Here is a 10519-nt window from a genome sequence, read left to right on the forward strand (position 1 = left end):
CAAAGTTGTAATCTAATAGAATCTAGTAAGAATTTATTAAATTCTTTTAACAGATGTATGAATTTTTTGCATTTTTAAGTTGTATCAAAGCAGAGATGCAGTGATAAGAAGTCACTATAATTTGTATCTTATTTGATATGCATCAGTAATATGTATACAATATTTGAATAACATTAACAATAAAATAAGGCCTCAACATGGTATTCTATTTTTAGTTAGTTCATAATTACTAAATTAAGGGGCAATTTTATAAACACTAAGAAAAAATACATTTTAAAAAACACTTTTTATTCATTAATTAGACCACTCCATAAACAATTTATAAATCTTATGCAATGCAATAGTTCAATAATGGTAGGTAGGTACATAAAAATTACTTCCCATTAGCATAATCCCAATCAGTCTGTGATATGACGCTGTTTCATTCTTTTTTTATTTATTGCTATTTGCAATTGTACTCAGGTATTGCTTAAGGGTCAATTTTTTTTTTGACTCTCTTTATCTTTTGCCTCAAAGCAATGAAATAACTATAATTAAGCTAATATTCAGCTTGTTAAAACGAAAATATAACTATAAATTCTAATTTAGATTTACATCACGGGATAATCCCATAAGACTTCCCAACCGCACTAATACTTCTACATATTATATATAAATTAATAAGCTTAGCGAATTTCTACTTTACTAATTAGAATAATTATCACTCAGTAAAATATTTTTATATTATAAAAAATGTGGTGGCATTTTATTTTATTATATGAATTGAACTATTCTATAAAGCTAAGTGCAAAAAATGTTATAAGCATTTACTATAAACCAAAAAGTATAACGGGCTCTAAGTGTCTCGAGAAAATTACTAGGTGCTGGCTCAAGCTCTTGTTGTTAGCGCGATATATTTATTCATAGATTAAACCAATAGTCATCAACGAGATCGTACACATTTTTTTATGTACCTACAGGAATTTGACCAAGTTCCCAATATATTTATTAAAAACAAAACCACTGAATATATTAGTAACGTCAAAATATTAATGAGATTTCTTTTTTTTTAATATCTTTAAAAAGGTTTTCAGATCAAATAATAATAATAATCAAATCGGAATATAATTTAAAAATGGAACAAAAATATATTATGTTTATGTATTCATCAAACACTTTTGAAACTTGGTCAAATTCATACGTATTAATGGTTATTTAAACATCTTCAAATATTTATAATATCGTAACAATGTCTATCTAATAACATTCTGTATTTCATTATAAGACTAGTGTATATGTTGTTTATAATAGAATGAACACAAACCATTCTCAGATGCAGCTACGTGTATGTTTCAATGTAACAGTCTGTTGTGTCAATGTTCGGCTACAAATTCGTAAAATCGAATTAATATACTTAAATGTAGAGGCGCGAAGCGACAATGAAACATATAACTAAACTTAAACTAATTAATCATAATAATACAATAACATACATATACATATACATATATAGGTATACGCAAAATATCTACAGCACATCTCAAATCATGATGGTGCGTGTGACATCAGAACGCACACTAGCAGGCACTCAACAAACAATTTACTAGATAATCACTATAGCTAGAATTCATATTGCTTAATTGTTCATTTCAGGTATTTCATGTCATATATATGTATATAATATAATAATATTCATATCTTATGTTTTGCTGTTTAAACTCTATAAGACACAAAATCCTACACTACTCTCAATAATAGCTACCTGGAGGTGAATCTATTGTAGAATCGATTCCCGAATATCGTAAATAACGTCGTTATTGGAAGACAAGTATGACTCACTGTACTATTGCGATCTATTAATAATTTATATATTAAATATTTTCCCAAAAACTAGTTTAAAGTTCTGCCTCAGTACTTATGACATCATATTCAAATATCAAAAAGTTTGTAAGTATTATTAAAATAGAATTTTGAAATTTAGTAAAAATAGGTTATTTGTGTAGACCGAATTTAAAAGCGGGATTGTCGACAACATAACACTTTAACTACATTTATATTGAGTGAAAACACTCAGGATCTGTGAGCCTAGTACGAGTTTGTAACGACAATGTAGACCTTTAGTTCTATTGCTTTATCATCGAACATTCACTAACGGATAACTTTGAAACGTATGTTTTAAGGTCGACGCCAAATCATCGTACTAGGTGTACAGCTTACATAAAATGTTCATAAGGAAATTAATAACGCATTAGCTAAATACATTGCGTGATCGGAATAAAAATGTACAAGTGTCAGTACGTATATAGAACTAAATATTCAGTACGTATATACAACTAAAATATACGCAACTCGTGATTCAGCAGGTAAGTGGAGAAACTAAATAATCTATATTGCTGCTACTATTCATTCTACTAAAATCAGTCTATCGTGTAACGTTCACTGCTCGATGTAGGATAACGGGTTGTGTCCTGATACAGAGGCGTCCTTACCTATGGTGCAGTGTTTCAAATGCCAACCGAGTGCAGTTCGCAAGCCGATAAGAAAGAGCCCCGGTATACACTTTTCATATTTTTTTGTATGGCATCCGAAGCTCTTCTCGAGTGTCGAGCATAGCAAAGCAAGCGTAAGCGCACCCTAAGTGGCTCTTAGAGGAGTAGTTATCTTTCAACGTCTCAATAAATAGAAATAAAAAAAAAAATGTCTCTTTACAAAATAACTGGCCATTTGACTGATTTACATGTAAATCGACTTTTTACAATTACCTTTTTTTGACCGTTGACCATATTTTTCTAGTTATGTTAATCTATTGACCGTGTTTTGAGGGACTGTGTTTGGAATAATAATTCTTACACCGGCTCAGACGCCTCTGTCCTGATATTTTAATCAACCGGACAGATTTTGATACCTATATATCGTTGTTGAATATTCCTTTAACGAGTTATGAAATAAAATAATACTCACCTATATACTAGAGGAAAAATATAGAATAACCTTTTCAAAACTAATAGTTTATAAAAAATCCTTATCAATAATTAAATCGTATATACTAAATCATTTGTAATTACAAATTTAAAATACATTACATTTCATAAAAAAAAAACTGTTATCAAACAAGTAAGAAAATATGGCCATCTCGGTGATAAACGTTTTCTCTATATACTTTACTGTCGACAGGTAAACGACGGTGTCACGCACTCCACGGGTGACATAGGGTAACAATTTTTCAATGTCGATTAAATAATATAATTTTCATAGAATTTACTCAAATATATCAACTCTTAAGTAGACAAAATGTTTAATTTGACTCTTAAATTGTCTTAATTACGAAATAACAAGCGTATCCCGTGGGCGAGCGGACACTTCGACTGCGCTATACAATTTAAAACCAACGTCCTTAAAGAATATTAAGATATTATTATTATTAATTAACAAGTATTTACAAAGACTTCGGTCGAGTGCGGGCCAGATGACTTTAAATAACAAGAGTCTTATAACCTTAACTACCGTGTAAGTAAACTTAAAACAAATAAAATATATTTATACATAATGTAAGAAACCACATCCGAATAAAGAGCCAAATAAATTATGAAATAATAAGCAATAATATAAATAAGCGGAATTGACACTTAACAATATTTTAACACAATGTATTTGGTAACGAAAAAAAAAATGTATCACTACGATCTATTACAATAACTTGTTATAATAAATGCTCTTTCTGATATCGAATATTATCTAAGAGGTAGGATCGGTATACACGGTAAGGAAAGCACGCGAGCACGAACGCAAACCTAAACACGTATCCGAGCACGCGAGCACGCAAGAACGTGTGCACGTGCTCGCGTACGTCACCACACTCAACCCACCTCACTCGCCCATACTCCCCCCTAAATTCATTTGATTCCAAACGAACAGTTCCATCAATGACAAAGGTACCCAAATTTAGAGCATTTTTATGACTAATAATTAATTTACTATATACCGATTTTGTTATATAGAAATTAATTTTATTATAGTCGGGTATTTTAATATATCATTATTTAAATAAAACTGTACAATTTCGTTGGTATCGTGTAGGTACTTAAAACCTATGTTACCTGACTAATAAAACCCTGTGACAAACATGTCCGACAGCAACAGAGTATGGCCGTGTGAAGCGGTGTCTCACCGTATACCAGCATCAAATACCTATCAGGTAGGAATAACAACAAATTTACAACATGTAAAAATCGACCTGGAATCGTTCTATAGAATAAAAATAACGAGGAAATGTAGCATTTTAACAAGAACCAAAATCAATGATCGTCATGTGACTGCACGGTGGTATCTGTGGTGGTTATAGTTTCATGTGGTCAGTAGTGGCGATGTTTGCGAGGGTCTTCTTGATACGAAGAGCAGTTAGTCTGGCCGCGGGGTTCTGGTACCAGCATTCCTTCATCACCTTCGATATCGCAGACAAAACCTAGAGTTTGATCATAATAAAAATTCTACCCTTGCATATGAAGCCTAACACTTTAAGCAGAAAAGTAGGTTAAAACCATTTAAGCGTATATTATTAATGCTACCAAAAAAATGGATAAAGCATTCCGAAAAAATCTAAATAAAGGGATATAGCATTCCAAATCAATCTATTCCTAATTGATATTATGAACTATTTAGTTATATGGTAACTCAGAACTTTCGTTACTCGCACTCACTGGATCAGAATGCCACCTGTTAGGTAGCACCGGTCGTCTCTTCTCTATGCACACGACCCTCCTCATATCTTCGAGGGCTGGATCCGGTGGCACCAGGTCGTAGTATGGAGGTTGGTACTCGTCTGGTAGCGCACCACAACGCCGCGCCATCTCCCACAACACCAAGCCCAGGGAGTACACGTCAGAACGCTTGTACGGATCGAACTGACGGCCGTCCATACTCTCATCCAACACCTTGAATTTTTAACTATTTTAGGCTCATGTATATATGTACAACTTATTTGTTTAGATACTTGTGCATGTCCAACAGTGGATTAGGCCACTGTTGCTAAAGGGTGACTATGATGACGATGATGGACCTTAAATGTGAGACGTGAGTGTATTTAGTTAGGTGGTACTTACCTCTGGCGCCATATATCTCTTTGTTCCCACTCGGTTGGTTGATGGGACATCCACAGAATCACCAGCGACGTTGTGCCTAACAGCTAGCCCCAGGTCTCCGATGACGCAGCTCAAGTTAGCCTTCACCAGAATATTCTTGGACTTCAGATCACGGTGGGCTATAGCTGGCTTGCCTGCAATATCATTTAGATTAAAACCGTTTCCATGGCTAAATCCATTCCAAATATGATGTATATTCAAATTAGAATGTTCCTTGCATAAATTGTTGTATTTAGGTGAAACAACAATAACATATGGCTCAAAAATGTATTACAGAGATAGTGGCACTTATATTATTGTTTTTTAATACGATTAAATGTAATGTTAACCCTTAGTTCCAACAATGTCCATGTGGAGATGGGCCAGTCCGGTAGCGATGGATAGAGCCATTTTAACAAGCGTGGCTGCATCGATAGTTCGAACACTTAGGAAGTCAAACAAGGACCCGTTCTCATGATAATCTGTTATCAGCCATAGTTGAGTCCAGGTGCCGTTGTCTGAAAATATTTGTCATTTCAGTCAGTAAGCAATGTACAGAAGGGACAAAAAGTCAGTATTCAACAAATGTATCAAATATTAATGTAGATTGCATTTTTTAATCCTTCGGTTTACGAGTATGTGAATTAAGGTTACATAAATGTTATATTTTACCCTTATTGTCAGCTGCGATGAAGCCTAGAATATTCTCGTGTCGAAGCATCACGGTCTGATAGATTTCCGCCTCCCTGAACCAGGAACACTCTTCACGGGATGAGAATATCTTCACGGCGACGTTCTCCCCTCTCCATCTACCCCGCCACACTTCCCCAAAACGACCCTTACCAATTATGTCAACTAGTTGGATCTGACGAGCTATGGACCGTTGAACGAGCAGCGGTAACCCTGGACAAATATTCAGATATCGAACACCGGTCTCAACGAGGACTGAGCATACAATTCAAACTTTTCAGATTAAACTAAAACTATATTCTGCGGATGTGGCTCGTGTTTTTATTTTACATTTTACACGAAATATAAAGTTGATTGTTACTGAGAATTGTTGTTAGACCAACGAATAGAAGAATCAGTAAAAGGGTTAGGGAACATAAAACAGACAGCAAATACATACAGACGTACATATGTCAAAGTTAGCAAGTTGTGAACATTAAGACAAACAGATACAGAATAAAATATACAGAATATCCCGCAAGAATATTGAAATGAAAAATCATAGTAATTTTAGTAAAGAAAAGGGCTGGCAATTAAAATCGTCAAAATTTAATTCATTCAATCGTCAAAAATATAAAATCCCATGTCGCTAACCGCAGTGCAAGGCCTCTAGACATATCAAGAGTGTCCTGTGTGCATCTAGATCTAAATTAGGGAAACCTATAGACATTTTTTCTTGTCGTCCTGTGATAACGGCTTATAGAAAGTATCCAAAACCAGTCAAATCCGAAAAATATAGTTTTAATTAGATGTGTACTTGTCAAAATCATACAGATAAACCGATTCGTTACTATTCTGAAGTGAAATATCACAAGGTTTTATTACTCACCTGAACCGGAACCAGAAGTGGTAAGTTCTATCATGTCCCTAATGGTGGCAGTCATCATCGGATGGCGTGTGTCGCAAAAAGAGTCGTCAGGCGCGAAGAGTGAGCGGTTTTCTCTCTTGATGGTTTTAGGAGCGCGCTTCGCCCACCATAGACTGATAGCGCCACACACTCCCAGCACCACCAGCACCATGATCCACAACACCACTTGCCATGCCGTCGTCATAGAACTCGCCTCTTCACCCCCAAATATATTTTACTACTCTACGCCACTTGGCTAATTTACTTTAAACTAGAAATGATTCGCAAAACCGCGGGACCGTGCGAATATCCAATTGAAACATACATCTGATTGTCTAACAAGATTTGTTCAGTACGACGAAGTCATTCTCAATCATAAAGTGTATTTAGAATTGTATCCTCATAAATATATAAATTAGTTATTGAATTATAAATGTCTTCAGTTCAAGACGGTGACTTTGGTTCGGTTGTGAATTTTTTACAAACGTTTATAGTGTACGTATACTGTACATTTAGAATTATGACGTCTATAATATTATAACAGTAGAAAATTAAAATAAATTTTAATAGATAAAACACATCTCATAGTAGCACAAGTAAAACATCAAACACATATAAAGCATCAAAATATTCAAAATAAAAACTTTCAAAAACCAACATGACATGCATAAGCGTATGTATAAATAAATGTTATTGTAGCTTAAAAACCCAAGCAAAACAATATAATTAAATCAATAATAAATAATTAGGAATACCATTTTCCCGTGCGTGAATATAATTTTATTTGAGAACAAATAATGTAATGTATGTAATGATATCGCTGAGCGTTTTAGCGACTGTCACATGTATGACTAATAATTAATTGTTTAGAGAGACATTAAAACTATAAATGTATCACATCTGATAACCCCTCGCCTTTCAAAAACTGATCAACATTTAAATATCATAGAACTTAATACTGATGGAAAATAACATGCGATTAGTACAAACTAAGGTCATGCTTAAATAACAATAGCAATTCCGGCTTATGATCACTCACGTTACGTCTACGGCTGCTTTTGAAATTATAAGTATCTAGTCCGTAGTCGCCGGATACCTAGTGCTGATATCTCCCAGTGTCTGTCTACTACAATCCTGTAGTTATAAAATGTGCTGAACGCTTTAGATTCAATCAAAATGATGCTCTTTCATAGCTCACAGACCATGTAAACACTACCTTCTGATAAAATTAAAGTTATGCAGATATGAGAAACGAATTGGATTTATTTTAAGTATTTGAAGTTTAATGAATTCATGCATTATAGACCATCTGAAATACAATATATTTATTGATGCCTTAACATCATAAGATGCCATGATCGCAAATGACTTCCAGCAAAAGTACATTCGGGGTATGCTTAGGACATCACAATACAAGCTGCCCAATAGACGCCCTGACGACACATTCTTACATTTCCATACCTGGAAAGAAGTGACGGTTACAGTAGTCCATAGAGCAGCACATAATATTTTTCATCGTGTCGGCTTCACGGCACCATATAGGTATGTCCCCAGGTGGGAAAATCGTTTCGGAGTGCCAACATCTACACCACAAAGGGAACATTAGTCGGACGGAACTAATACGCGATACGTCGTGATCAATGCCGGTCTAGATAGGAAAATAATCTTTAGTATATTAGAACAAATAGGCGAAGAAGCATGCAGAGTGCGCCTACTGCTGATTGAGCAAGCGAGTGCGCTGAGAGCTACCGCGGGCCTACCTGGCGGCTTCGTGTGTGTTTCCAAGATGAGGTCGCGGTTGCACATGTTATACGATTCACAACATTGTATCACCACCGATTCATTTCTAGTTTTCGTTGTGGAGCAACCGAAGGGGTGCTCGATGGGTATCAGTGCTTTCAGCTCGATACAACTGCCGCGGGTGGAACCACCATACATCATGTTTAGTATGTTAAAGCAAAACCAATGCACACTCGGAAAATAGTGTTTGTTAAGATAACAGCACATCATTCAAACATACTGATTATATGCCAGAGTGTGCCGCTTATTAGGTACATATTCAAATCACTAACTCAGAAGCATATGTTAGAATATTGGCATCAACACAAAACTTATAAATCAATTGGCAAGGCACTATATCATAAGAATACATCAAACAAGTTCATATTCTGAAAGATCAGTTTGTATACACGCCACAAGTGCGTGAGCATCCCTTACCAGAGGCTGAGCTTGAGGCATTGAGCACTTTTGTTAATCTCTCTTGGTAAACCTCATCAGAGTTGCAGAAATCATTTTTACAGCAAAACGTTCTCGGGTTTTTGCATTTGATTGGATTCTCTGGTGGGAATGCATTGCTTTGCAAACAGCTTAAGGCCACCACTCTATACAGGTCAATGTGTGACATATTTTGGTTAAAATCATCCCAAAAGCCAGGAAACTAATTATTATTTAGACTTGTGTTGATTATTTGCCAATTTATACCCTACATAAAATATGTACCTCAGAATATTAACTACTTAATGTGCTGTGCTTTTTACAATTGTGGTTAGTGGGGATATTTTGTTTGAAATATAAGACAATATTAAGGATATTATTACTTTCACATTTGTAAAAGGTACAGCCCTCCTCTAAAATTTTGTAACACAAATATTGTATGATTTTTGATACTCACTGGTAGGTGCGCTTATGTTCACCATTCTCAATGCTGGTAGATGCCATACAGAAGCCATCTGTCTCACAGGTGGAGTTTGGGCAGCTGGGACTGTCACTGTTACAGTAACATTTCAATCCTGCCACAACCATGGATAATGTTTTTAGTATTTTAATACCTTGGTGATTGATATTGCATGATAAATACAAAATCACAATTGAATTGTTAGTATGCTTGTTATTATGCACAACATATTAGAGACAATAAAAGAAAACTAACGCATATTATTTGCATAGCTTAGTATAATAACATTATCAAAACAGATCATTTAGTATTGATAGTTAACTATACCAACCCTACTAGCAATTTTCAATAATTTGTTGATTGAGATATACATGATTAATCTGAGTACCTTCTAGTTTAACATTCTCGAAATATAACTCGCATCTAGCAAGCTTAGGTGATACTAATAAATTATATATCCAAATTTATAGCTACGTCAATACTGTGATGGAACACTTACCGTTTGCTAAAGGTAAATAAAAACTAACAATAAGGAAAGACAATTGGAAATATCTTCTCCTGTAGAAAGTGTTCATAGCGACATTCTTGAAAAGAAACATTGCAGCCTATAGTCCCCGCACGGTAAAACACTTGTTTTTGACACTTGTTTCATACGGCCATTTAATTGTAATAGAACTAACATTAAACATTTTTGTTTCACGTGAATATACTGTTTGTATTAATGCTTTCTTTTGATAAGTTTTAAAGTAATTAAAACGCTATGAATCAAACAATGAAAAATCAATTTAATAAAATAAATTATCTCCGGTAGATAAATAACTCCGCGTGAGGACGTCACAGATAAATGTTAAAAAAAATGACATATAATGTTGCCAAGCTATCAGGATATAGAGAAATATTCTGTAATTTCTTATGTATAAAAAATTTATTTTCAGTTAAATTTTATATGCATATAACAATTGTTACCTAGAAATCCATCACTTAAAGGTTTTCTTAATAAGTAGGCCGTAGCCAATTGGAAATTGACTTCAATAGAACTTAGTTTTATTTTTTTATGAATTTTCTTTTCTACATTTTTGAAACAAGATTAAAGTCCTATCTATAAACATGATTTTTATTGTTAAAGTTATCGCGAGTTTTCCAATATCTATGAACCATCAAAGACTAGAAAAA

At 34.2% G+C, this 10519-nt stretch overlaps 1 protein-coding gene across 3 annotated transcripts; it reads right to left on the reverse strand.

Annotated features, from left to right (window-relative positions):
* Nucleotides 1-267: 267 nt before the first annotated feature.
* On the reverse strand, nt 268-10199 carry LOC116778066 (activin receptor type-1C). Of its 3 annotated transcripts, none has more exons than XM_032671931.2 (9): nt 9846-10199; nt 9344-9461; nt 8134-8255; nt 6655-6888; nt 5769-5999; nt 5447-5614; nt 5079-5251; nt 4677-4910; nt 268-4441 (listed from the first exon to the last, which is right to left on the reverse strand). In XM_032671931.2, the coding sequence occupies exons 1-9, from the start codon at nt 9943-9945 to the stop codon at nt 4316-4318; spliced, it is 1506 nt and encodes a 501-aa protein (XP_032527822.1). In that variant the 5' UTR covers nt 9946-10199; the 3' UTR covers nt 268-4315. The 3 variants fall into 3 exon arrangements, with proteins under 3 accessions (XP_032527822.1, XP_032527820.1, XP_032527821.1); XM_032671929.2 differs by lacking the exon at nt 8134-8255 and adding an exon at nt 8890-9053; XM_032671930.2 differs by lacking the exon at nt 8134-8255 and adding an exon at nt 8433-8584 and having other exon boundaries at nt 9846-10198.
* Nucleotides 10200-10519: the final 320 nt, after the last annotated feature.

This window comes from Danaus plexippus, chromosome Z (genome assembly GCF_018135715.1).
Source record: "Danaus plexippus chromosome Z, MEX_DaPlex, whole genome shotgun sequence".
NCBI lineage: Eukaryota > Metazoa > Arthropoda > Insecta > Lepidoptera > Nymphalidae > Danaus > Danaus plexippus.

Excerpts from the sequence above, each read along its gene's own strand:
- LOC116778066 (XM_032671929.2), bottom strand. The coding sequence starts at position 9,945 with ATGTTTCTTTTCAAGAATGTCGCTATGAACACTTTCTACAGGAGAAGA. Across the intron at positions 6,889-8,889 it reads TGCCTCAAGCTCAGCCTCTG|AGGCGAGTTCTATGACGACG; the intron begins GTAAGGGATGCT and ends TTGGGGGTGAAG. Across the intron at positions 5,615-5,768 it reads CATCGCAGCTGACAATAAGG|ACAACGGCACCTGGACTCAA; the intron begins GTAAAATATAAC and ends AAATATTTTCAG.